At 51.9% G+C, this 25,913-nt stretch overlaps 2 protein-coding genes and 1 pseudogene across 11 annotated transcripts; 1 reads left to right on the top strand and 2 right to left on the bottom strand.

Annotated features, from left to right (window-relative positions):
• Positions 1-71: 71 nt before the first annotated feature.
• Positions 72-11,648, bottom strand: RUSC1 (RUN and SH3 domain containing 1). Of its 7 annotated transcripts, XM_060031393.2 has the most exons (11): positions 11,531-11,648; positions 9,381-10,832; positions 8,693-9,103; positions 7,591-7,689; positions 7,339-7,421; positions 7,046-7,220; positions 6,852-6,957; positions 6,613-6,659; positions 5,379-5,928; positions 4,527-4,655; positions 72-3,021 (listed from the first exon to the last, which is right to left on the bottom strand). In XM_060031393.2, the coding sequence occupies exons 2-11, from the start codon at positions 10,744-10,746 to the stop codon at positions 2,853-2,855; spliced, it is 3,135 nt and encodes a 1,044-aa protein (XP_059887376.1). In that variant the 5' UTR covers positions 10,747-10,832; positions 11,531-11,648; the 3' UTR covers positions 72-2,852. The 7 variants fall into 7 exon arrangements, with proteins under 7 accessions (XP_059887376.1, XP_059887319.1, XP_059887348.1 ...); XM_060031336.2 differs by lacking the exon at positions 8,693-9,103; XM_060031365.2 differs by lacking the exon at positions 8,693-9,103 and having other exon boundaries at positions 5,379-5,610.
• On the top strand, positions 10,950-11,756 carry LOC138414070 (putative uncharacterized protein RUSC1-AS1; annotated as a pseudogene).
• Positions 11,757-11,883: 127 nt separating this feature from the next.
• On the bottom strand, positions 11,884-22,174 carry FDPS (farnesyl diphosphate synthase). Of its 4 annotated transcripts, none has more exons than XM_060031456.1 (10): positions 22,068-22,174; positions 20,762-20,924; positions 18,767-18,907; positions 14,547-14,627; positions 14,277-14,399; positions 13,822-13,910; positions 13,656-13,728; positions 12,877-12,954; positions 12,640-12,774; positions 11,884-12,139 (listed from the first exon to the last, which is right to left on the bottom strand). In XM_060031456.1, the coding sequence occupies exons 2-10, from the start codon at positions 20,900-20,902 to the stop codon at positions 11,939-11,941; spliced, it is 1,062 nt and encodes a 353-aa protein (XP_059887439.1). In that variant the 5' UTR covers positions 20,903-20,924; positions 22,068-22,174; the 3' UTR covers positions 11,884-11,938. The 4 variants fall into 4 exon arrangements, with proteins under 4 accessions (XP_059887439.1, XP_059887430.1, XP_059887420.1 ...); XM_060031447.1 differs by having other exon boundaries at positions 20,762-20,903; positions 22,068-22,161; XM_060031437.1 differs by lacking the exon at positions 22,068-22,174 and adding an exon at positions 21,001-22,047 and having other exon boundaries at positions 12,570-12,774.
• Between the last annotated feature and the right edge of the window lie 3,739 nt (positions 22,175-25,913).

Here is a 25,913-nt window from a genome sequence, read left to right as displayed (position 1 = left end):
TTGTCTTTCAGGATCTTCTCCATCGTGTTTCCAAAGAGATCTGTTTAAAACCACATCATCAGCATCCTGGGCCCCACGTGGGCATGCTAACCGCTGTTGACTATCAGATAAAGCCATTTCCTCAATATTACAATCTTTTTGGTCTGGGACCAAATCAATCAATCAACATGATAATCTTCTACACCTCTACCCCTTGTAACACATAGACATCATAAGTTTATGCTACATTTTCTAGGCCACTATGTTAGACCATTTCCACTGTAAGCAATTTACACGTATTCATTTATTTAGTCTTCACAACAGCCTTTTTGGTTGGTACCAAAACCAAATTTTATAGATGAGGAAACTGAAGCAACAGAGAGGTTAAGTAACTCACCCAAGATCTTGTAGCTAGTTAATCCTCATAATAGCCCTCTGTAGTTACTATACCCATTTTTGTAGAAGCAAAAACTGAAGCTCTGGAAGGTTAAGTATAACTTGCCAAAGATCACCTAGTAACTAGTGTTGGAGCCAGAACTCCAAAATCTTTATGTTCATCTGCAAATAGGAAAGTGTCAGAAATAGCCAAAGCATGATCCTACTAAGGAAGATAAATCCATTCCTGCCAACAACCGAAAGACCTAACAAAATCTTGCCCCAGACAGGAGTCAGACATTTAGGGTTTGAGTCAGCTAGACTATAGTTGCTCGGAAGCATCAAGACAGTTGACTGCAAGAGCTCAATCTCCACTCCTACAAGAACTTGGGGTTCGTCCCACTATCACACAACAGTCTATTCATGGCTGCAAAAACAATACATTAGTAGTTTTTTTAATCTTTAATTTTTTTAACCTTTAATATCCCTTTAATACCTACTTACAGCTGTTCTATTCTAGATAATATGTAATGATAATAGTACAAAACTAATTTCATATCAATGTTTGTCCTATCTCAAGATGTCCTGCAAGGAGGTCCCCTGTTCTGTTACCTGAGAACCATTAGGCTCCAACTGCCAATATCACCATATCTCACTGATGCTCTGACAGTATTGTTCTATGACTCCTCCCACTTTTGAGGATTACCCACTATAAAACCAGGCACATAGGGATAGGAGTCAGGAAAAGGAGAGGGCAGGTTGAATCACAGGAAATTAAAGCTCTATATCAGTAAAGGATTTCTAAAACTTTAGAATCATGCCCCCCCACAAAGATTACTGTGTAGATCTCACTTTAAGAAATATTGGTCCCAAAGTCATCTTTTATATCTACTCTTTTATAAATTAAAACTTTATAAAAACAGAACTACTTTTTGCAGGAGTAATTTGCAATTGAAGACGCATCATAAACTTGAGTACTCCCGCTCTTAAGAATATAACTATGAATTCCCAGAGGCTCTCAGAATCCAGTTTGAAAAACATCACCCTAGAAAACACCTGAAACGCAAACTAAGGTCCAAAACTGAGAGGGCTGCCAAACACAAAAAGCAAAATTAAAGCAAGGAGCAGATGAATAACATAAATTGGCCAGGAATGGGGAGCATTAAATCTTAGAAAATGGCAAAAGTATGAGACATCTGATTCTAACCAACCCTGCACCTGAGTATTTCCAAAGCTTCAGATCTAAGATTTTTATTTCCTCAAGTCCTTTCTCCTAACACCAGCCCATTGTGCTCTTAACCAAGTTCCCAAAGATGAAGGAAAACTTAAAATTTCTTTCCTCTGTTTCACCTCATAGTTCTCAGCTTCTCCCTAACTTTCCTGTTGCCTGGTTATAATTATAGCTTTCTATTCTTCTAACCTCTTAGTGATTCTCCTCTAGGCAATCATTTATAGTGATTTCCAGCCCCATCCTCCAAGCTCTAGAGCATTTAGCTATTCTCATTTCAAAGGCCTGAAACTCATTAACTCCTAACAAAGTAATAGATGTTAAGTTATTATGCTTCCTAAAATTATAGCACCACAGAATGGTGATATTAAATAGAAAAAAATGTGTCCCTTCTTAAAACCTTTTAATCCTTCCCATCACCTCAGATAGTCTGATAAGTACAATTTCATGGACTAAGTCTTCCCATCTCTCCCATATCTCCTCAGGCTCCTACCATATCAGTCTCACCAAGCAAAGATATCAAGTCTCAGGCTAGAGAGGCACTTCCTGCAAGTCAGGCACCAATTGGGGACTACTTCATCATTCCTAAGGGAACAGAAAGAACTAGACCTGGGCTAGGAAGGAAGCATCTCCCTTGGGCGCCCCATAATATGGCCTCCCTCCCCTCCCCCCTAGCCTATGTCCTGAAACCGACAGTGACAGACACGTTCAACTCCCACTCTTTATTGGGACAAAGGAAGAAGAAGGCAGACCGACACCACAGGCCCACCCGCCAGGGGTGTCCAGACTTCAGCACCTAGTACAGCATGAGTATATCATAAATACAGGCAACATGGGATGGGTGAAGTGGGTAAAGTTTCCATACACAGGAAGAAGCCTAGAGGCCCTTCTAGTCTTGGAAACTGAGGCATACACTGCACTGCCACAGTCTACTTACAGATGAAAAAGATAGAGGGGGGAGAGGTTTGCATTTTGCAGATAGGGAGCTATTCCCTACTGCGGGTTGGAAAGAGGAAAGAGATTGCATGGAGGGAAATGCCTTTTTATACATCTGGAAGAAGAGCAGATTTCACCTTATAGATGGGTATGGGAGGGAAGGAGGAAAGTTTATTTTACATGTTAGCAGAAATGGATGTGGGAGGAAAGTGTCATTTTGTAGACAGGGAAAGTACTTCAGGGATGATCAGTTTACATGGGGGAGAGCTCACAGGCCATTCCATTCCCAGGTGACAGGAGGGAGAGAGGTGCAGGAAAGGAAAAGGTCCTAGGCCTAGAGAACAAGAGAGGTGTACCCCACAGGCACCAGCCCCTCCACTCCATCCTTCCCACAGCGGAGCCAGTCCTCATCCACAGTCGCGATGACATGCAGCACTTCCCCATGCCGGAAGCTCAGCTGGTCAGGTCCTGCAGCATTGTGGTCACAGAGAGCTCGGACTGCCCTATAAGGAGCCAGAGGGAGATGCTGGGATGAAGTGAGGCAGGGGTGCCCAGCTGTCCCCAGCCTCACCTTCCCACTGTATGGTATGTCCCTGTTGGTTCAGCTCAGTAAACATCAGTTGGGCTCTGGAAGAGACATGGGGACCACATGTTGATTCTATTTGGGCCCCCAGCCCTCTCCTGAGCTCCAAACCCACTCTTTAGCTGCTTATTTGATGCAATTTGCACTTCTCTGGTGCTTCAAATTCAACATATGCAAACAAAATGACTCATCTTAACCCTCCAAACCAGTCCCCTTGTGTCCCCTATAGTGGTAAATGGCATCACCTTCCACCCAGTTGCTCCTGGCAAAAACCAGGCTGTCTCAGTCTTTATATCCAGTCGATCACCAAAACCTGTTTGATGTTTGTATCTCCCACCACTTTATCTATCTTTCTCTTCAACCCCACTGCCATTGTCCTCATTTAGGCCTCTCTACTCTTTCTCTGGACCATTGGTATATGATCTAACTGGTGTGCCTGAACCTTGACAACCCTGTCCAGCTCCATTCTCCAAACAGCAGTCAGAGCTGTTTAAGTCTAAAACTTAAAACTAGCAAGCCTGTTGTCACCAGACTTCAGACCCTTCAATGGCTCCCACTGCCTTGGAGTGATGTCCAGATTTCTTAGCTGGCCTACTGAAGCCATCAACCTCCCTAACACCACTGCCAGCATCCTCCACTCCAGCCACAACTAATCATGTACTCATAGTTCCTCACTTACCACACCTGGGCTTCTCCACCTTTGCATCCTGTTCCTTCAGATGCACACCCACACCATCACTAGGCCTTCTCTGAGTCCCCAGACCTGGGGAAGAAGCCCTGTCTCTATGGCTCCAAAGGACTCAGTCTTCCTTTCCTAGAGTCTTTCCCACACAGAATTGTAAATGCTCGTTTATTCACTGGTATCCCCACTGGAATACAAGCTCCTTGTGGGCAGGGACTCCAACAGGTTTTCCTTTGTATTCCCTCCCCCAGCATAATGCTAAGCACATAGTAAGTACCTGAAAAGTAATCGAATGGAAAATCAAGAAGCCTAATTCAATGGATTGAGAGAACCGAAGCCAGACCCTAAAGTCAACGCAGCCCCTCATACCAAATTAGAAGACCCCACTAAAGAGAAGAACAGTGCCCCAGTGGACACATGTGTGCATTCGTATACACATAACATAATAAAAGTTACCACTAACTGGGCACCTTCTGTGTGCCAAATGCTTTTATATTGAATAAAAGCACGTTTAGTCTTCATGACAACCATAACAAAAGTATAAATTATCCTCTTTTTACAGAGAAAGAAACTAAGGTTCAGAGAAATTAGTGTCACACCAATAATAAATAGCAAAGATGCAACGCAAACCAAGCACTGACTTTACAACCCAAGGCCGTTTACACCGCCTCCCATCCACTCTGTGAAGACAGAAAAACACATAGGTATAACACGCACACCACTTTCTCCCCGACCCTCCTTACCTGTGGGTCTGCGCTGTGCTGGGTGCCGAGACCTCAAGTTCCTTAGGAGAAGAGGGAGTCTCGGGAGGTGCCCCCCGCTTCACCAGAGCCAACACACTCACTGTCGGGGGCAGCCAGCTGGATGGTCTCCTGGAGGAAAGGATGCAGGGTCACAGAGGTCAACCCACCTCCATAAAAAGAACCCAAGTACCCAGGACTTTGGAGGGAGGAAGAGGCTGAGGGACGCAACTGTGGTTCAAAAGAGGTCAGGATTGGCCACTGCTGACGGCAGAGTGGCAGTTGTGGGACAGTTACCTTTAGGGTGACTAGGGAGGTGACAACGAACGTCTACAACACCAAAAACTACAAAGGGACCTATGGAACCAGCAGGCTTAGATCCAGAGGGTCACTAGAGAGTACCTGAAGCCATTAAAGAGCTACCAATGGTCAAAACCTAGAGCAGGAGTTGGCGAACTTTTTCTTTTTTTCTAAAGGGCCAGAAAGTATTCTTGGCTTTGAGGGCCAAGAGGCAAAATGGACAATATTACGCAGGTATTTACATAACTGTTAAAACTTAACGACTTAAGAATATAACCATTTTTACTTCAGGGCTGTAGAAAAGCCAGACTGTTAACCTCTGACCTAAAGGATCCCTACTGAGTTTCAAATTGGGGTGACTGAGGGAATTCCCTGGTCCAGTGGTTAGGACTCGGCGCTTTCACTGCTGGGGCCCAGGTTCTCAATCCCTGGTCCAAGAACTAAGATCCCACAACCTGTGTGGCACGGCCAAAAAAAAAAAAAAAAACAAATTGGGGTGACTGAGGGCTCTGAGAGGAGATCAGAAGTCATGGAGAGGACCAGGAACCCCATTACCTGGACTTTGGGGCTCCACTCTCAGTTTCTGTGAGGCCCCCAGGCACTCCAAACAGTCTCCCCAGCCATACGCCTCTGCCTGGTGCAGCTTCCTCTGCGGGCAGGGACCTCTCCTGTGCGACCTCAGTTGCAGTCCTGTGATGCCTCGATCCCCATCGGGGAAGAGGGAAGCCCTCGGTGCCGCCAGAGGCGTAGACCCGGGAAGCCTGGGTCAGCTGCTCCCACCAGCTGCCTGGGGTAGGAGGGCTTGAGGGGGCCGAAGGGCCTGGAGGGGTCTCCCCAGAAGCCCCCCGGAGGCTCTGGGCCAGCCGACCCCCCCAGTGCAGCATGGCTTGCACAGTCTGCTGCAGGGCTGGAGGCGAGCCTGGGGGGTCAGGGGCCTGAGGCAGGCCCAGGGGCAGGTGGTGGTGGTGCTCAAAAAGCAGGTCCAGGTGGAAGGTGAGCACCGACAACGGCTGCAGCAGGAGCAGCAGCTCCGTGGACAAGGAGGGGCAGCCGCCCTGGGCCAGGGAGAAGAAGCCGGTGGGCAGGTACAGAAGGGACAGCAGGCCTGGGAAAGAGCAGGCTAACATCAGCCCCTGCTCTGGGCCTAGTCCAGAGCATCAGCCCACCAATCGGCGAACATCCTCCCAGGCCTCTTACTATGCTGGGCACTGGGGCAGAGAGAGGGGGACACGGAGGGGTGCAGAGCTGCCACATCCCCGCCTGTGTGGAACCACGGCCTAGAGAGGGAGACACACGTAGAACGTGTGGTGACAAATCTATAACGAAAAGGAGGACTTGAGGGCCATGGGAGCAAAATGGGCGAGCGGGGTGCGGAATGGGGGCGAGTTAGCCCAGTTTGAGGTGGGGGTAGAGCCTCGCTGAAGAAGGACCCAAAGGATGAATGAAAGTTAATGAGGAGGCAGGAGGGGCAGGAAGCCCTATTCTAGGTGGAGGGATAGTAAAAATAGGGCCCTGGGGCAGGAAGAACAGGAAAGGAAGACTGTCACAGGACCAGGGAAAGCCCCAGACCTGAAGGCAGCGAGCAGAAGAAGGCAGAGGCCAGATAACCAAGACTTTGAAGGTTACAGTGAGGATTTGGGTCGTTCCTCCTATGGACAATAAGACTCCTTGAAAGAGTTTTAAGCAAGAGAGTAGTAAGATCTGGCACCAGGGGGAACCAACAGAAGAGATCCCTTCCCCCACCGGCCCCAGCCTAGCACCCCCATCCTCTCCCATCTGAGCCTCTGACCTGCATCTTCCTGGAGACTGGAAAACCACAGCTCCAACTGCTTAGTGCTGGGGGAGAGAGGAGGGAACAGAAGTTCAAGGAGGTGGAGGACTCCAGCCCCCTGTGGGTGGAGGATGGGAGATGAGACTGGAAGAGGGAAGGCCTTTTCTGGGGACATGGGGCACCCACCATGTGTCCCACCCATGACACTCCTGCCATCTCCAGGCCATGGGAGGGATGCCAGAAAGAAGGCCACTCACTTGAGGAGGCCCAGGATGAAGGCATGGAAGCGGCTACGGCTGCTTCTTAGCAGGGCCAGACGGCTGACCTGGCCATACAGGGTTCCGAGGGAACGGGCGCTGGAGCCTGAGGACACAGGGCGCAGTCAGCCAGGCCCAGTCCCTGCCCCAGTCCCTGCCCCCACCCGCCCAGCCCCACACTCCTCCCCCTTCACCTGGCTTCACAGACGCCTCCACCACGCTCCAGGGGCTGCTCCGGCGCTGCCCAGTGATGAGGTCTTTCCGGAAAGGCTTCAGCCCGTCGGCCACCAGGGCATGGAGGGCCGGACAAAGGGTGGTCAGCACGAGGTGCCCCACATCTGGGCTCAGACGGCTATCCCCCAACTGGGCCTGGAGGCAGTGCAATGGGCATGGGTCCAGAGATACCTCCAGCCTTCTCCCCGCTGATTGCTCCTGCACCTCAGAGCTACATTCACCTCCTCAACCCCAACGCCCTTCCCACAGGCACCTTCACCTTCTGCACTAAGTTCCGGGCGGCCCCAAAGTGCGAGATGATTTTATCCACTGAAGCGCTGACAGCTATCAGGAGACCTGGGTGGGGGCCAGGGAAGGGAAGAAGCGTCAAAGCCCCCTGTCTCTCCTTAGGCAAACCCCAAGGGACTTGGAGAGCCCGGTTTACACAATTTGACCCTGAGAGAGGAGGGCCTAAGCGAGGGGAAGTTGATTCCCAAACCAAGGGTCGGAAGTCAGGGTGTCCTACCTTTTTTCTGCTCCTGCAGCTGGCCAGTCCCACTCTGGGCTTCTGCCATCCACAGTCGCTGGTCCCCGGGGACGCCGGTGAACGACCAGGAACTACGGACTGGGGTAAGGGAAGAAGAACGCAGTGACACCGGGGGTTACCCCAAGGACTCCAGGCTTCCACACGGGTCATCTCCCGCGGGTCTGCAGCATCCCTGCCCTTGAAGTCTTGGGAAAGGGAGCACAGGGCTGGGTGGAGCATAGGGCAGCTCGACCCAGGCTCCCAGAGTGAAATCCTGCACATATCTCAGCACTGCCATCCTGCTCCCCACTTCCCGGTTCCTATTTCCCTTCCTCACAGCCCAGCTCCTCGATCCCGGAAGTCCCGACGTGGGGCAGCCGCGCTCACCTCCCGCCTGCCAGGCAGAGGCCTGTAAGGCGGGAGATGACAGGGCGAGGGAAGGGAGGGGCAGCCTTGTGCCCGCCGCCTGGGACCCTTGTCAGGTCTGCAGGGACCCAAGGAGCACGTGGGGAGCCTGGACCAATGGAAAGACAGACGGGAAAGGGAGGAGAGACAGGGGGAGAGGAGACCCAAGGATTGGGAGGCTGGAAGGCGCCGGAAAGGGGAAACCGGGGTCCTGCGCCAGCATCTCGGAGGAGGGTGCCCGCTGCAGCCCACGTGGGGCTGGCCCCATGGAGAAGGAGTGACCAGAACCCCCTCAGCCAATGAGCTCAGCGAACTTCACCCTCTACCCTTCCCGAGCAAGGTGGGGATCAGGCTCGAACTGCACTGGCCAGAGAATTCCACAGAGGGTGTGACCCAAGGTCCTTACCAATGGACTTGCTGGGACTCCCTTAAACGCATGAAAGCCTGCTAAGCCCGTATCCACTATGCCCGGGCCTCGAGGGAGAGTGGCCGGGCCACGAAGCGGAAAAAGCAGCAACCTTTGCCCAGTACAGGGAGCCAGCAGGGCCAGACTCCCCAGTACCAATGAACTTAGAATCCGCCCAGGTTGAAGGGCAGGACCCAAAATAGGTCTGGGCGAGGATGGGTGGGGCTTTGGAGTGGGCGGGGCAGCCCCGCCTGAGGCGTGGCCCGCGGGGCTGGCCCGGGTCCTTCTTACGTAGCCTGGGAGGAGGCGGTGGGCTCCTGGTCCAGCGAGGGGCCTTCGGCGGACGAGGTGGCCGTGGCAGCGGGGGGGCGGGTACCTGGCGGAGTGGGGAAGCCGCGGCGGGGAAGGTGCTACTTCTGGGAAAGAGCGGGGACAGCAGCAGTGCCAGCTCAGGGCTGGCCAGGCAAGGCAGGTCCCCCCTAGCCGGAGGCGAATAGGCCCCCACCGGGGACAGGCGGACAGGCAGCAGCTGCTCCTCTGGGGGACTCGGCGCCCCCAGTAGCCGCAGCCCAGCGCCGGGCCAGCCGGCCAGAGGCGCCAGGAGCAGAGACCCAGCTGCGGCCGCGCCCCCACCCTCCAACAGGGGGCGCCCGTCAGCCGAGAACCGGAAAACCAGAGGCCGAGGGAGCGGGAGGGGACTGGCTGCAGGCAGGATTGGCGGGGCAGGTGCGGAGGGGAAGGAGGCCAGCGGGATGGGCAGCCAGGCAAGGAGGGGCGGGAGAAAGAGGGAGCAAAGAGTTAGTCCCGTAACCCAAGGACCCACCCAGTTTCCCTTTCCCGGAGCGTTCCGTGGTAGAAGGGGACGGGAAGGATGGGTGACACAGAATGGAGGGGAGACAGGGGGTCGGGTTGGAAGCTTTGGAGGTGTGGGCGAGGCCAAAGCCCAGCCCTCCTCTCGCTACCTCCTGTGGCCTCTTACCCTCAACGCCGGCCTGCGGGCCTGGTTCCTCTGGCTCCTTTGCGGCTGGGGCCTCCTCACCAGCAGCTGGGCTCCCCGCCCTGCCCTCTTCGGGCTGCCCCTCTGCTATGGGCTGCAGCCCAGGTCGGTTCTTCTTCCTCCGTGGAGGGACGGGTGGAGGTGGGGGCCGGGGCGGGACCAAGGACCAGCCAGCTGGGGGGTCTCGGGGCGGGACTGGTGGGGGCGGGGCCCGGCTTCGGGACCTGAGTTCCTTGAAGGTGGTGACTTCCCGGGGAGGCGCCGGGGAGCCACCGAGCGACCCCGTGGGGGGCAGCTCGGTGTCTGGCGAGAAGACGATGAGCCAGTCACTGCGGTCTTTCTTGGCCTGCGGCACGAGGGGCAGCCCTGGGCCCCGCTTGCGCTTCTGGGCCAGCTCGTGGAAGGACGTGATTGTCCGGTGGGGCACCGGCTCCTTGCTGACGTCACTTCTCCATTCCCCATCAGTTTTCCCTGCATCTGTTTTGGAGCCCGTATCAGTTATTCCTGTATTGGTCTTCCAACCGGAGTCGAATTTTCCAGGTTCAGTTTTCCAGCTAGAGTTAATATTCCCATTGACTTTCCAATCAGAGTTATTGTTCTCAGTGATTTTCCAGCCAGCTTCAGTTTTCTCTTTGTCAATTTTCCAAATGGGGTTGATTTTCCAACTGGGTTCGGTTTTCCCAGCATCGATTTTCCCATCATCAGCCTCTAGGAGGTCAGAGGTAGGGAGGTCCTGCTCCTCAGCCTCATCCTCTTCCTCTAGTCCTGGGGAAGGCAGGTCCTGGCAGGTGGTCAGGGCATTGCAGTTGGAGTCCAGGCCAGAGCCAGGTGGAGAGGAAGCTTCAGAGCAGGAATCAGGAGAGCAACAAAAGCTGTCTGGGGAGCAGGCGCCTGGACCTGCAGAAGCCAGTGGGGAGCCTTGCTCCAGAGGAATGATGCTGGGCTGAGGGTGGACATCCTCATTGCCAGGGAGGTCCCTGGAGTAGACCGAGATGGGGGACTCATCAGGGCTAAGATCTGAGCAGGAGCTGAGAGAGGAGGAGCAACCCGGGTCTGAGGGAGAGGCAGCCCCCTCTTCGTCCTGTGCTGGGTCCTGCCGGTTTTCTAGGCCTGGCCCATGCTCCTGGCAACATCGGCAGGGAACGGCTGGGCTGTTGGAATTGGCGTCCACCAAGGTCCCGCTGCAGGGGCCCCGGCTCTCCTTGCCCCCAGTGTCACCTGGGGGAGGGGATGTGCTCAAGGGCCCCTCCCGAAGCTCCGGACGGCGGGACAAGTGCAGGCCCAGAGAGACATGCTGGAGGTGGATGTGGTTGAGGTTGCAGAGTAAAGCCCTCTGAGGGGACAGCATGGTGCCAGCGGCGACGGGATGGCCTCTAGAGAATGAGGAGGAGCAGGCCTCTCACATCCACCTACCTGGCAACCGCAGATGCAGCCCTAGAAGACAGGGATGGTGAAACCCAGCCAGTGAGGGAGCGGGCCGCGGGAAGGACACGGAGGTGACTGACGGCTGGGGCAGGCCTGGAAAGGCGCCTTGGACAATATTTAAATGAGATGCAAATAGACATCGACTGGCCATTAGTTTCCGCTGCAGTGTTTGCAGGTGGAGTCGAATGTAACCCCCCAGGAATGGGGCGGGGAGGGTCAGAGAATGCGGCTGCGCTCTCGATCTCCTTGGAGGTGCAGGGGCTTGGAAAAGAATGGGGCCCAGAATGGACTCCGGGTCCTCTCTGCTGCAATCTGGCTCTGCTCCCCAGCCTGCCCCTCACTCCCAGGGGAAGGGGTCAAGGGACGCCCCGCCCAGATGCTCTGAAATTGGGTGGTGGGGAGGCTCGTCTGGCTGGTTGATGCAGGAAAGGGGCGGGCGTGGGGGAAAGGACGGAGCAGCCGTCATCATGTCAACTCCGCCTGGCAGTTGGGCCAGCCGGCACAGACCCCGAGCTCCGGCCTCCAGCCACGGTGCACGTTCACCCTGCTCCGAAAACCAGCGCGTCTATCCATTCTCTCCCCATTTGTCTCTATCATCCAGCTACCACCCCACCCCTTCTCTATTCATTTTTTACCGCTAACCTCTCTTGCCCCACCCCGCGTGCCCCAAACCGTCCATCCACACCCACAGGACGAGCCATCCTCACCAGGGTCCTCCTGCAACCGCTCCAGCGTCTGCTCCTTCGCAGCTCGGGTCCCCGCCCGGCCTGCACAGACTGGAGGGGAGGGGAGCTGGGACAACCGGCGCCAGCGCTGCGCAGCCGCGCCCCTTCACGCATGGGCGTGGCGTGGCTCAGACCCAGCCCCCAGCGCTTGACGTCTCGCCTGTGTCACCCACCCAGGCCCGGCTCAATGGCTTTTGATGCAGCCTAAGCTTTCAGTCCCAAGAGGGTCCTGAAGCCAAGGCCCGAGGTCCTCGCTTCCATGCAACTGCCCCCCACCCTGCCCATTCTAGACAGAGCTGCGCCCCTGGCTGGCACAAGCAGGAACAGAAGAACCACAGGTTAGACAACAATTTATTGAGAGCCTCCCCCTCCACCTTCACAGTCTCTAAGTCACTTTTTCCGCTTGTAGATCTTGTTTGCTAGCCCCAAGAAGATGGCTGGGGGCAGGGGCGCAGCATACTGCTCAATGAGACCCATAATGTGGCTGTAACTGTGTTCCTCGTACTGCGTGAACACAGCCCGAAGATTCATCTCCTCGTATAGCGCCTTTACCCGGGCCACCTTCTCGGCCTCCTTCTGCCCATAGTTCTCCTGAAGGATTGGAGGCAGGAAAATGGGCTTATTAATCTCCCCCCAGCACCTCCAGGTCCCCTCTCCTTCCCCCATCCAGATATTCCAGAACATCTCCAATGCCATTCACTCCATCCCTGCCTCCAGTTTCAAGTGTCTCTTAGTATCTAAGATCTTGAACCTCCCCCTCCCCCTCCCCATCCCAAATGCTCAGATAGTGGCTCAGGCCTCAGTTTCCTCTAGTCCAGGGTTTCCCAACCCTTGGCACATTTGAAATTTTGGGCTGGATAATACTTTGTGTGGAAAGCTACTGTATGCATTGTAAGATGTTGGGCAGCATCTCTGGCCTCTACCCACTAGAGATACCTGTGGCACATGCACACACACCAAGTTATGACAAAAAAAAATGTCTCCTGACACTGCCAAACGTCCTCTGGGGGGTCAAAATCACCCTCACTGAAGAACCACTGCTCTATCCCCTTTTTCAGCAGCTCAGGGATCCACAGCCCTCTCTCAGGCACCTGCAGGATCTGGCGCTGTTCCGGAGAGGCCCGTTGCAGACACTGAACCACCAGCCAGCTGCACTTGTTGTCCTGGATGTCAGTGCCGATCTTGCCCATCACACTGGGATCCCCAAAGAGATCAAGGTAATCATCCTGGGTGGGGGCAGGTGCAGAAAAGGAGGAATGAAGAGGCTCCAAGGCAGGGAAAGAGGAAAGTTGGAGCCTTTTCTCTGCCAGTGCCTCATGCCTTCCTACCTGAATCTGAAAGAACTCTCCCATCTCCAGCAGGATCTTCTTGGCATTGGCATGCTCCTTCTCCCCATCAATGCCCGCCTACAGTGAAAAGGGGATTAACAAGCCATACACCAGAGATGCCTTCATCTTCCTGTGGCCGCTTCATTCCACGAGGTCTTGCCCCAGTGCAGCCCCCAAATCTTCTGTCCTCTCCTTTCAGACATCCCTGGCTTCCCTGATCTAGGAAATCCTAACTGATGGCCCAGCCCCCATCCCACTTATTTTAGCTGGGTCTTCCTGTGAGTCATGGCAGAGGTGAGTCCATTCTGGAGGCCCTCAGACTATCTCTTCTCTCACAAGGCTCAGTCCCTGAGTCACTGATCCTTCTTCCTAATCTTTTCGCCATTTCCAGATTCTTTCAGGATAAAAAGGAAACTTGGAGAAGGTCAGCACAGACAGTTAATCCCACTGACCACCTCCGAATCCAGTCTCCTCCCTCTCAGCCTGAATTATATCCTCCCCACTCCTATCCGTACTCAGGTGGAGGATTTATTGTTCCCCCTTGATGGGCCATCCACATTCATATTAACCACTCAGCTAATTTTCACAATAGTTCCATGGGTGGGGATTTTTATCCTCATCTTACAGCTGAGGAAACAGACTAAGAGAGATTAAGTAACTTGCTCAGGATCACACAGCCATTCAGTGGGGGCACCAGACTGTCCAAAGTTGTCTGCCCTGTGGCCTCCTATCCAAAAGCCCACATGGGCAAGGCAGCGAGGGTGGGGAGGCTCACTCACCATATACATAGCAGCAGCTACAGGAAGGTAAAAGGAGTAGAAAGCTGTCTTGTACTTGACAATAGATTTGTACCTGAGCACAGGGAGAAGATAAACTCCTCAGAAGGATAATGCCCCCGCCCCAGCCCTCCCTCACTGTCCAGATATGGTTCCCATTGTCCCTCACCTCTTTTCAGTGAATCTGCCAAGATCTACATTGCCCTGGGGGGCCGTGATGAGGTCCAGGGTCTGTCCGATCTCAGTCTGATAAGAACTCTAAGGAAGAGGAAAATGGCCCATGACCTGGGCTTTCTCCAGGGCTGGAGAACCCTGAAATCTTGGGCCCTACATCCCATACCAGTTGACACCTGGGCAGTCAGAAAGACAGCAGGAGGGAGAGAGGGGCCCAAGACTCAAGGCCCATCCAGTCACACACACCGTCCCTTACGACTCCTCAGTCACAGAGACACAGAAGCCCCTCTCGCCACCACCACCCTCCCCAATTCCCTTCCTCAATTACTTCCCCATCCAGGCAAACCGAGGTATCTCCTGTGTCCCGAAACAAGCTAGACGAGAATGTCCTACAGAGGCCAAGGCTACTGTGGGCAGCCTCTGGGCACCGAGCCCTGGTCTGCAGCACACCTGCAGGAAGAGCTCAATCAGGTTCATATAATAGGGCTGCTCCCGGCAGTAGAACTTCAGCAGGCGGTAGACACATGCTTCCAGAAGGAAAGCGTCATTGATTGCATCCAAACCTATGCCTGGCTGTCAAAGACACAGAAAAACAAGCAATCAGTCTTTGGCCTAGACTCATACCAAGAACCTGTAACTCTGAACACCTCCACAGGCTCCACGTGACCATCTCCCCGGGGCCTGTTCCCATGCCCACCACTACCTTCCCGCCCACTTTACCTTCTGATACCAGCAGATCTGGCCCCGTCGGGTGAGGGATGAATCCATGATGTCGTCTGACACCACGAAGAAGGCTTGGAGCTAGAACGAAAAGTGGAATAAGAGCCCCAGGGCTCCTTATTACTGTTCCTTCTGCCAGCAACAGAGCTGCTGCTTTTGAGAATCACTGAGCTGGTAAGGAAGGTCAGGATGAGGAGGCCGAGGACTTTTTTTTTTTTTTTTTTGCCACACTATGTGGCATGTGGTATCTTAGTTTGCCAACCAGGGACTGAACCCGTGCCCCTGCACTGGGAGCGCGGAGTCTTAACCACTGAACCACCAGGGAAGTCCACCAAGGACTTTTCGTCTGTGCTGTGGGACTTTGGAAAGTTACATGACTTCTCTGGCTCAGGCTTCCCACCTATAAAAAGGGACAAAAACTCCCTTGTTTTCAAAGTAAGAGACACAACAGATCTCTGACATCTCCAGACAAGCAGCCCTAGACAATCCCTGGTTATCAGGGAGATGATGAAACATCTTCATATACTGGACTCTCTTGCGAAAAACTTCAGTGAATGCTTCAAGTAAGATTTCTTCATGCAATTTGACTTTACATGACTTGTGGAACAAAAAAGGCTGTTCCTGTGTCCTCCCCGGGCACTCTGCTTACCTACTCCAGTGACCAGGAACAAAACCCCACCTCAGGGAGCTCGTTAGGGAGCGCAGGTCTAATAGGATGCAACTCAAGTCTGACTTCCAGTAACTTTCACCCATGGGTCTTAAACATCATCAAAGGGCTTCCTCTTCTGAGTGCCAGCCTACTTGAAGGTACCCAAACGTGCTGGTTCCCCACAGGACTGTGAACTCCTTGGAGGCAGGGCAATGTGTTTGTCCCCCTGGCACTCCCAGAGCCCAGCACAGCATGGTCCCAGAGTGGGTGTGTCATAAATGTTTGTCTAAGAAATAAATGAGAGAATGAAGCACTGTAACGTCCCCCAGGATACTTCTTGCAGTCAGGCTACACATTCCGGCTCCTTCAAACAGCTTTTGAAGACATGGTTTTTGTTTTTTCTGGGTTTTTTTTGGCTGCACCACACGGCTTGAGGGATCTTAGTTCCCTGACCAGGGACTGAACCTGGGCCCTCAGCAGTGAAAGCGCCGAGTCCTAACCACTGAACCACCAGGAATTCCCCGAAGATATAGTTTTGAAATCTTCACCCCACCCTGATCCCTGTATGTGCTCTAGTGGATCTGCATCGCTCAGAGGAGTGCCCAACACCACCCACCAGCTCACGTGTGGGCAGAGAAAGGGTTATGGCGGTCGCTGCTCTTGTTTCAGGCGAGGTCCCTGTGCACCTTGACCTCTGACTTCGCCCTGGGGTGGGACCTGGGTTTTCCACACCGGGGGCACACGTTTTATTTATGATGTGTTTATTTGGAGTGGCATTGTTCCCCTGAAGCCACAGGTCCACTGCCTCCCCTGAGTGATTACAAGGGCCATCTGGTTTCAACCAGCACCACTCAACCAAGATTGTCTCCAAAGGGCGTTCATTCTGTGGCCTCCCTCAATCTTCTCTGCCCCCCAACTGCACTTTCTATTTGTTAGGAGAACTTTAAATCTATAGGGATGGTACCACAGTACTGGGTTGAGTTTTTTTAGTCATCTTCCCAGGTATGTACTATAGTGGGAAGTAACGGGAAATATACCACATTACCTATGTAGCATCCTTACCAAAATGTTTACCCTGATTATTTCCTCATGATATTAATCAGACTGGATTGTGAGATACTCTACCAAATAACTGGCCTGGACTTTAAAAAGTCAACTGTGATAGAGGAAGTATTCTAAAGACTGGAGAAAAACTACCAAATGCGATACATTACTCCTGCTTGGATCCTGGATGTTTAAAAAAAAAAAAAACCTATAGTGGACAATTGGGGGGGATTTACAAGTATTTAAATATGGAATATACATTAGATAATATTTTAGTACCAATGTTAAATATCTTGGATGTTGCTATGATCTGGATGTGCCCCCCACCAAAATTCGTATGTTGAAACCCTAACCTTCAAAGATGATGGTATTAGAAGGTGGACCCTTTGGGAGGTGCTTAGGTTATGAGAATGGAAGCCTCGTGAAAGGGATTAGTGCCGTTATGAAAGAGACCCTACAGAGCTCCCTTGCCCCTTCCACCTGAGGACATAGCAAGGAGATGCTGGCTATGAACCAGGAAGAAAGCCCTCAGCCAACCGTGCTGGTGCCTTGATCTTGGACCTCCCAGCCTTCAGAGCTGTGAGATATAAACTTCTGTTGTTTATAAGTTACCCAGCCTGTGATATTTTGTTGTAGCAGCCCAGACAAAGATGTGATAACAGTATTGTGGTTACATAGGCAAATGTGCTCATTTTTAGGAAGTAAATGCTGAAATAGGAAAATAAGAGATTGAAGGAGATGAGGCAGAAGTGAAAGGAAGATAGAAGCAGAAATTATAACAAAAATCATCCAAAACAATGGTGGACAGCTCAAATGGAATCTTGGGGAAGTGACAGAAGTACAGCTGCGTTTAAGAAAACACGGGGCGGGGGCGGGGGGACTTCCCTGGTGGCGCAGTGGTTAAGAATCCGCCTGCCAATGCAGGGCACGCAGGTTCGAGCCCTGGTCCAGAAAGATCCCACATGCTGCGGAGGAACTAAGCCCGTGCGCCACAACTACTGAGCCTGTGCTCTAGAGCCTGTGAGCCACAACTACGTGAGCCCATGAGCCCACGTGCCACAACTACTGAAGCCCGTGCACCTAGAGCCCGTGCTCTGCAACAAGAGAAGCCACCGCAATGAGAAGCCCCCGCACCACAACGAAGAGCAGCCCCCGCTCGCTGCAACTAGAGAAAGCCCACGCGCAGCAAGGAAGACCCAAAGCGGCCAAAAATTAATTCATTAATTAATTTTTTAAAAAAAGAAAACATGGGAGTTTCCTGGTCATCCAGTGGTTAGGACTCAGGGCTTTCACTGCCAGGGCCCAGGGGTCAATCCGTGGTCAGGAACTCAGATCACGCAAGCCACATGGCACGGCCAAAAGAAAAAAACACCCCCAGATGCACCCAGTGCAGCTGAGGTTAACAGCAACCGATTCTACCAGGTGAGCTGTTGGCCCTTCGTACTCTCGCCTCCCTCCGCCCCACAGCTCTGCCCCTCTCCTCCTGCCCTTCCCTCCTTGCCCGCCCTCTGTGTTTATGGGCTCCTCGGCCCCTCCAGATCCCTAGAAGGGCACCAGGGGCCCTTCACCAGGGGCCCCGTCCACAGTGAGGCCATCGTCCTTCTACCTCCTTGGAGGCAAATCCCTATTCTCCAGCCCCATCTCTCTTACAGGCTCCAGATTGGAATTTCCAACACCTGCAGGACAGACAGCTCCACTTGACCTGCTCATACAGAGAATGCGGTGTGGCCGACTCAGCTCGTCACGTCCTCCCTCGGGCCAGCTGCTCCTCTCCGCAGGCCAGAATCACCCGTCATTCGCCAAGCCCTGAGCGTCTTCCCTCCTGGGCTCACTGGCCCCCTCCTCAGGGCCTGGCACCGCCGCCCCCAGAACCTGGTCCCCCTGTCGCTATTGAAGACTTTAGGCCAGGCCAGCAAACCATACACCTTCAAGGGCCAAGTGAGCTTGGAGACAGGAAGATGTGGGGATTGGAGCAAGATAAAGACAGACCCACACATGTCCTGTCTTGGGAAAGTGGCCTCAATTCAACTTCAGCCAACTGTTGCTACATGGGACTCTGGACCCAGATCTAGCAATTTTCCAAGTAATGCTAGAAATCTGGTGTTTTATGTGAAATCTCTTCTTTGTTAGATTTAGGGAACTTAATTTTAAAATATTTTCGAAAACTACCAATGGGCTTCCAGTTTTCAATCTTTGCCACAGAACAACGTTCTAGAAGAACTACCTTACTTCTGCGGCTGTCCTCTGCTCAGAGGAAAGAGTTGACAACTTTATGGCCAGTTCCAAGGCCCTGGCCCACAGCAGGTCTACAGGTGAAATGTGTACCCACTGGCAAAAGAGTTTCCCCACATTTGTTAACCCTTGGAGTAATTCACTAAGTCTGGCTGCAGCACACTAGAGGCACAGAAACACAACCAACCAAGAAACCAAGTTTCAGGCCCATCCCTTCTTGCCCCACCCCATCCTACCCAGGGTACCCCCACTCTAGTAAACCTCGTCTTCTCCTGCCCCTCCCCCTCCCTCTTACCAGTTCCACACACCAGCCCACGGTCAGGGCCCGCTGGAGACTTTCAGCATCCTGCTTCCTGGGCTCCACCAGCTCCCGGAACGCTACCAGCACTGTCAAACCCCGATGGTACTTGCCTCCGATGGCATTGTACTCCAGGACCTAGGGGCAAGGGCAGAGCGACAAGGCATCAGGGTCTACAGAGCAGCTATTCTGAGAGTTGTCCTTGCCCTTTCCCACTTCCAACCACGAGACCTAACTTTATCCTCCTCAACCCCAACCCCTCCTTCAGGCAGCCTCTGGAATTGCTATTCTCTTGGCTTCTTCCCAAATCCTGGAGCACAGCTAGAAGTTCTCCAGTCCCCAGGCTCTCTCTGCATTGCCTTCTTCAGTACACTTAAAGGCTCCATACGGGAGATTAAAATCTGCTCCCAAACCCCCAGGACAGGGCTTGAACTGGGCGAAAACTCTGTACGTGCTACTGATAGGGACAGAGTAAAAGGACAACGTAGGTGATTAAATAGTTAATCCCACTAGGGGACTGTAAGTAAAGAAAAAAAGCATGGGAGACCCCTGTAAGTTAATGATCACTGAAGAAAGCAGGTTCGCTTAACCACAAAACCAAGCAGGCCTGCTTAGCAACAGAACCATGCAACAGAGCATAAGATATGCCCCAAAACAATAAAATAATGGTGGCATGAGACCCACATCCTGCCCAGTGAGTTCAGTAAGTTTATGACCCCTAGAACATGCTCTCTGCACACACAAAAAACAATTTATGGAAAGGCGACATTTCAGTGTGAAAGACGCTCATTGTACTAAGACCTGAAATAATTGTTCCATAGCGACACGACAGTCCTGGCTTAAACACGTAGGGACAAGAAAACTCCCCTGCCCAACCCGGAGGAGGAGGTGATGATGAAAGCATGACATCTACTCAAGAATGAGGAAGAAGGTGGTTTTGTCCTCCTCCCCACTTTTCCTTTGATTATAAAACCGTAGCCCACAAAGTTCTTGGGGTGTGGCACCCTCTCACCCACCGGCTTGTAAGCCTCACAAGCATTCTATTCTAATAAATCACTTCTTTTCTATCACTTTGCCTCTTGCTGAATTCTTTCTGCGCTGAGACATAAAGAATTGGAGCTCCTCAGAGCCCCCAGAAACACCACCTAGTGGCTTCACTATGGGAATGGCTGGCGTGCTCACGTCTCTCCTTCACCCCGTCCCCAATTCTCCTAACTTCCCCTTCACAGCCCATTCCTCCTTTCTCAGCCACCTCCTCCAACCCACAGTTCAACCTATCTGCAAATGAAAAGCCCCTTTCACTTTATTAAAGGCAAGCCCCCTACCCACAGAGTTGGCCAGAGGACAACTTGGAGGGGACCGAGGTTGGGGAACCTACCCCCCACTCCTCCAATGGCATCCCCTCCTGCTGGGGCTTCTCATTGTGCCTTCTGCTGCCCTGCTGTCAACCAGATCTAATTCACTGGGAAGACTTCCCTTTTAATCTCCATCCCAGTGTAGACAGACATCCTTTTCCTTAGTTCCCCTCAGACAAATGAGACAGCATTTACAAAAAGAATTACTAGATACTCCAAAAGAAAAAAAGAATTAGGCAACTTAAGTATCCCAGCAATAGCTCCTGTTCTAGAGCAGGGGTTTCTGATGATACACTAGCTTCACTCAGGCCCACTTCAGACTGCTTCCTCCCAGGTCCCTGACAAGGTAGCACCTTAATGATTTCTGGACACCTAATTCCCTTTCTCAACAAAACTAAAGACTTACCAGGTTCAAGGCCCTCCACCCCCATACAAAGCAGTCTGGCTGGCTCAGCAGAACCACAAGGCAGGATTGATCGGCTGACTAAATATACCTGCCCAGGCCCCAGCCCCTCCAGAGTGGACCCAGAGTCACTCAGATAAAAGCCTGCTCCCACACCTGTCAAAAGCCAGAGCTGGATCCCACACATGCACAGAGAGTGCAAAGGTTCACTCTCTCAAGTCGTAAACCCCTCACCTCCTTGAGTCGGGCAATAGCATCTCCTGTCTCTGGGTGTCCAATGTCCTCCTCAGTCAGCACCTTGACAATCTGGGAGAAGTGCTGGATGAAATCCTGCCTTTCTTGGGCATAAACATCCAATTTCTGGTCTCCATTCATTCTGAGGGAGGAGTAAAATGCTCTGACAAGAGGGAGGACAAGTCAGAAACCTAATCAGCTGCTCCCCTCCCCAAGGCCCCTCACCCCGCCAAACTCACCGAGGCTCCTCTGTCCATGCTTGGCACCAGCAGCGGGCACTGTGCCAGGCCCCCAGGACTGGGCACCCATGCACCAGGGAGGGCTGCCGTAGGGAACCCAGCCACCTCTCCCGGGGTACCCAGCAGGGGGCTGGCAGCAAGAAGAACCCCACAGATCTCAGCCAGCGGGACAGGGGCAGCATGGGGGGTGGCCTAGGGAGGGGGCATCAAGCACTCCCTGCAGGAGCAAGCACCAAAGGCAGATGTACGTTGTCAGCTCCCCGGGTCACCCTCCAAACTTTCACCTCCATACCCAGAATGCCCCACTCTCTTCTGGGCTGAGCTTGAGGGCATTTACAGAAAGAAACGCAGGGAACAAAAAGTATGGCTGGGTGACCAAGACTCAACTGATCACACTTAAAATAAGACGGCTAGAACTTAATGCCACCTAACTTTATCCGGTTGAGAAACCGTCAACGCCTCTTCCAGGGAGCCTCTGGAATTGCTACACTCTTGACTTCTTCCCCCAAGTTCTGGAGCACATGATAAAAGAGTCCAGAGTAAAGGACCTCAGGACTGGGAGCTGGGAGGACCCTTAAATCACCCTATTTTATGGAGGTCAAACTGAGACTCTAGGAGATAGGAAGATACCTGGGGAGTGTCAGAGCCAAATCTAGAACACAGGTCTCCCCTGGTAGGCGGGGAGGGGGGAGCGCAGGCTCTGAGATGCCTCAAGAAGAGAAGTGAAGGCGGAACCCCTGGGTGCTATGGACATGTAGCCTGGGGCTCTGGGACTGGGCGTCCTGAGCCTCACAGAACTGGGACTGCGCTGACAGCCTCGGAGCAACACTGGGTGGGTGGGGAGGGTTCGCAGCAGAAGAGCAAAGCAGGGTGCAGTTATCCTGTGGGGTTTCAGGAAAGCACATGGCAGAGTTCAGGAGTTTCTGCACATCCACAGTGTCAGTCGGTCCACCAACCCCCAAAACGGGGGAACTCTAACACAACAGACTGGACCTCCTGTGCCTTAAAGTATCGCTACAGAGGTAAGGCCGAGTTTCTAACCCCTGCCAGCCCTCGACCTCTCTCACCTGTTCCTGGACGCCAGTTGCTGCTCCAGATTGTTGGCTGGGTACTCCTAAAAGCCGGACCGCTCGGCGCTCAGCTCCCTGGGACCAGTAGTTCTCGATCTCCTTTCACTCTAGGTAGAAATGCTTCATTAGACTACAGTTCCCGACATGCCATAGGAGGGACAAGGACCACGCGATCTAGTGCTGGCTGGCTGGGCGGAGACGAGCCACACTGATTGGCTGCTTCCCCTCGTATGAGCATGAGGCCCTGTAACCAACAGCCAATGGAAGGGCTGCGCTCAGGGCCGGAAGTTAGGAGGAGCTGGAGTGGGCGGAGGGTGGGGTGAGGATGGATGCAGCCGAGGTGAAAGCGTAACAGTTTGGGAATTCCCTGCACCCTAGCTCCGAGCTGTCACCTTTACTACGCACTTAAATTTTCATTATCTTCCTGTGCAGTTGAGTGGCACATTACTAAAACCCCAGCCGGACCAGCTTGGTCACTTAACAGGTTGTGTAACTGAGGCAAATCATTTAACTTATCTGAGCCTCAGTTGACTTCTTGAGACTATCTCCCCTCACGTGTTACATGAGGATAACACTGTGATATAAAGTATATAAAGTGCTTTAAGTGCTCAAGAAAGATAAGACTCAGCAGAAACTAGAAACTTTACGCTTACACACACACACACACACCACTGCTTACCCACCCATCATGGGTAAATATAAAAACTAAAACTATGAAAGGCTTAGAAGAAAACATAAGGGTAAGCCTTCATACCTTGGACTTGGCAATAGATTCTTAGATGTGACACCAAAAGCATAAGCAACAACAACAAATAGATAAATTGGACTTCATCAAAATTAAGATCTTTTGTATATCAAAGAACGCTATCATAGGAGTGAAAAAAAACCCTACAGAATGGGAGAAAATATTTGCAAATCATACATCTGATAAGAGTTCAATATCCAGCATATATAAAGAACGCCACAACAAAAATACAAACAACCCAATTAGAAAACGGACAAAGGACTTGAGTAGACACTTCTCCAAAAAAAATACACAAATGGCCAATAAGCACATGAAAAGATTCTCAATACCATTAGTCATTAGGGAAATGCAAATCAAAACCATAATGAGATACCACTTTACACTTAGTAATATGGCTATCGTAAAAACAAAAAAATAAAAAACCTGAAAATAACAAACACTGGTGAGGATACAGAGAAGTTGGAATCCCCATACATTGCTAGTGAGAATGTAAAATGATGCAGTCGCTGGGGAAAGCAATTTGACGGTGCCTCAAAATGTTAAACATAGAATTATTATATGACCCAGCAATTCCCCTCCCTCCTAGATATATACCCAAGAGAAAACAGAGAGGCAAACAAACTTGTACAGCAATGTTCATTGCAGCATTATTCACAACAGCCAAAAGGTGGAAACAACCCAAGTGTCCATCAACAGATGAATGGATAAACAACATGTGGTATATACATAAAATGAAATATTATTCAGCCTTAAAAAGGAAGGAAATTCTGACACATGATACCACATGGATGAATCTTAAAGGCACTGTGTTAAGTGAAATACACCAGATACAAATGAAAAAATACTCTATGATTCCACTTACATGAGGTACCTAGAGCAGAGACAGAGAGTAGAATAGTGGTTGTCAGGAACTGGGGAGAGGGAAGGATAGGAAACTATTGTTTAACGGGTATAGCGTTTCATTCTGAGAAGATTTTAAAAGTTCTAGAAATGGGTAGTGGTGATGGTTGCACAACAGTGTGAATACACTTAACGCCACTTAGCTGTACACTAAAAAAATGGTTTAAATGGTCTTTTTTTTTTTTTTTTTTTTTTTTGCGGTACGCGGGCCTCTCAGTGTTGTGGCCTCTCCCGTTGCGAAGCACAGGCTCCAAACGCGCAGGCTCAGCGGCCATGGCTCACGGGCCCAGCCGCTCCGCGGCATGTGGGATCTTCCCGGACCGGGGCACGAACCCGTGTCCCCTGCATCGGCAGGCGGACTCTCAACCACCGCGCCACCAGGGAAGCCCTAAAATGGTCGTTTTTATGTTAAGTATATTTTACGACAATAAAAAAAATTATTACACCTACCTAGAGTAGAACTAGAGAGAGGTCCAGGAAAACATCATTACATAGTAAATTACAACCCGGGTGAGGAGGGTGTGACATTGTTGATATTTGGCAAGGCTGGGTTGCTAGGATGGTCCGCCTCCACCTTTGGACAGGAGTTCATAAGGCAAAAATAGGAACCTCAAAGGAAATTAGAGATCAGGTCAATAGAACCTTGGGTGCTAGGAAACTCCTCAAGGAAAGACACAAGCTTGAAAAAAATGAAAGTCTCACTCCAGTTTCCCCATCCTACACCATGATGCCCCCCACCCCCAAATCATCCCACCCTTCCCCTCTCAGCCCCACGCAGCTGGCCAGGCACACCCATATGATTGTTGCAACTCCACCGTGAAATAAGGCCATTAAGGGAAAATTCCCCAGAGCTGTACTTTGTAGCAGGTGGAGCTCCTAGAAGGGACCCGCCCCCCCCCCCAGCCCCCAGGGAGAGGATGGATAGAAAGTGGAGACCAATGCCAAGGGGGAGGGGGTTGGGAAGAAGAGTGGGGGTTAGCAGATGTAAACTATTATATATAGAATGCATAAACAACAAGGTCTTAAATATAGCACAGAGAACTAAATTCAGTATCCTATGATGAACCATAATGGAAAAGAATATTTTCAAAAGAATGTGGACTGGGGCTTCCCTGGTGGCACAGTGGTTGAGAATCTGCCTGCTAATGCAGGGGACACAGGTTCGAACCCTGGTGTGGGAAGATCCCACATGCCGTGGAGCAACTGGGCCCGTGAGTCACAACTACTGAGCCTGCACGTCTGGAGCCTGTGCTCCGCAACAAGAGAGGCCGCAATAGTGAGAGGCCCGCGCACCGCGATGAAGAGTGGCCCCCGCTTGCCGCAACTAGAGAAAGCTCTCGCACAGAAACGAAGACCCAACACAGCCAAAAAATAAATAAATAAACAAATGTGGGGTTTAAAAAAGAAAAAAAAAAAAGAATGTGGACCTCCCTGGTGGCGCAGTAGTTGAGAGTCCGCCTGCCGATGCAGGGGACGCGGGTTCGTGCCCTGGTCTGGGAGGATCCCACATGCCGCAGAGCGGCTAGGCCCGTGAGCCATGGCCCCTGAACCTGCGCGTCCGGAGCCTGTGCTCCGCAACGGGAGAGGCCACAACAGTGAGAGGCCCGCGTACGGCAAAAAAACAAAAAAAACAACAAAAAAAGAATCTGCCTGCCAGTGCAGGGAACACGGGTTGGACCCCTGCTCCAGGAAGATCCCACATGCCGCGGAGCAACTAAGCCCGTGCGCCACAACTACTGAGCCTGTGCTCTGCAACAAGAGAAGCCACTGCAGTGAGAAGCCCATGCACCACAACGAAGAGTAGTCCCTGCTTGATGCAACTAAAGAAAGCCTGCACACAGCAATAAAGACCCAACACAGCCAAAAATAAATAATAAATAAATTATTTTTTTTTTTAAGTGGAGACCCAAAACAAAACAAAATAAAACAGGGACTTACCCGGCAGTCCAGTGGTTAAGACTCCCCGCTTCCACTGCAGGGGGCGCAGGTTCAATCTCTGATTGGGGACTAAGATCCCACATGCCTCACAGCGTGGCCAAAAAAACAAAAACAAACAAAAACCTAAAAAAATACCCCAGAAAGTAGAGACCCAGGGTGAGACAGCCCCCAGTGGGCAGCCTGGTTATTTGAGACATGCAAAGCATTCTTCCTTTTTTTTATTCTTTCTACAAACACCCTATTTATGGCATAGCTAGTAA

The sequence above is a fragment of the Delphinus delphis genome, chromosome 1, assembly GCF_949987515.2.
Source record: "Delphinus delphis chromosome 1, mDelDel1.2, whole genome shotgun sequence".
Taxonomy (NCBI): Eukaryota; Metazoa; Chordata; class Mammalia; order Artiodactyla; family Delphinidae; genus Delphinus; species Delphinus delphis.
The sequence above is the reverse complement of the archived record's forward strand: the minus strand, read 5'-3'. Positions and strand labels throughout refer to the sequence as shown.

Coding starts and splice junctions, on each gene's coding strand:
- RUSC1 (XM_060031393.2), bottom strand. CDS start 10,746: ATGCTGTCCCCTCAGAGGGCTTTACTCTGCAACCTCAACCACATCCAC. Junction 5,929..6,612: donor CAGTCTCCAGGAAGATGCAG/GTCAGAGGCTCA, acceptor GCTCTTTCCCAG/GCCTGCTGTCCCTTCTGTAC. Junction 4,656..5,378: donor AGTGGAGCCCCAAAGTCCAG/GTAATGGGGTTC, acceptor CCTTTCCTCCAG/GAGACCATCCAGCTGGCTGC.
- FDPS (XM_060031429.1), bottom strand. CDS start 21,182: ATGCTGCCCCTGTCCCGCTGGCTGAGATCTGTGGGGTTCTTCTTGCTG. Junction 14,400..14,546: donor AGATCTGCTGGTATCAGAAG/GTAAAGTGGGCG, acceptor TGTCTTTGACAG/CCAGGCATAGGTTTGGATGC. Junction 13,911..14,276: donor TGATTGAGCTCTTCCTGCAG/GTGTGCTGCAGA, acceptor CCTCTTCCTTAG/AGTTCTTATCAGACTGAGAT.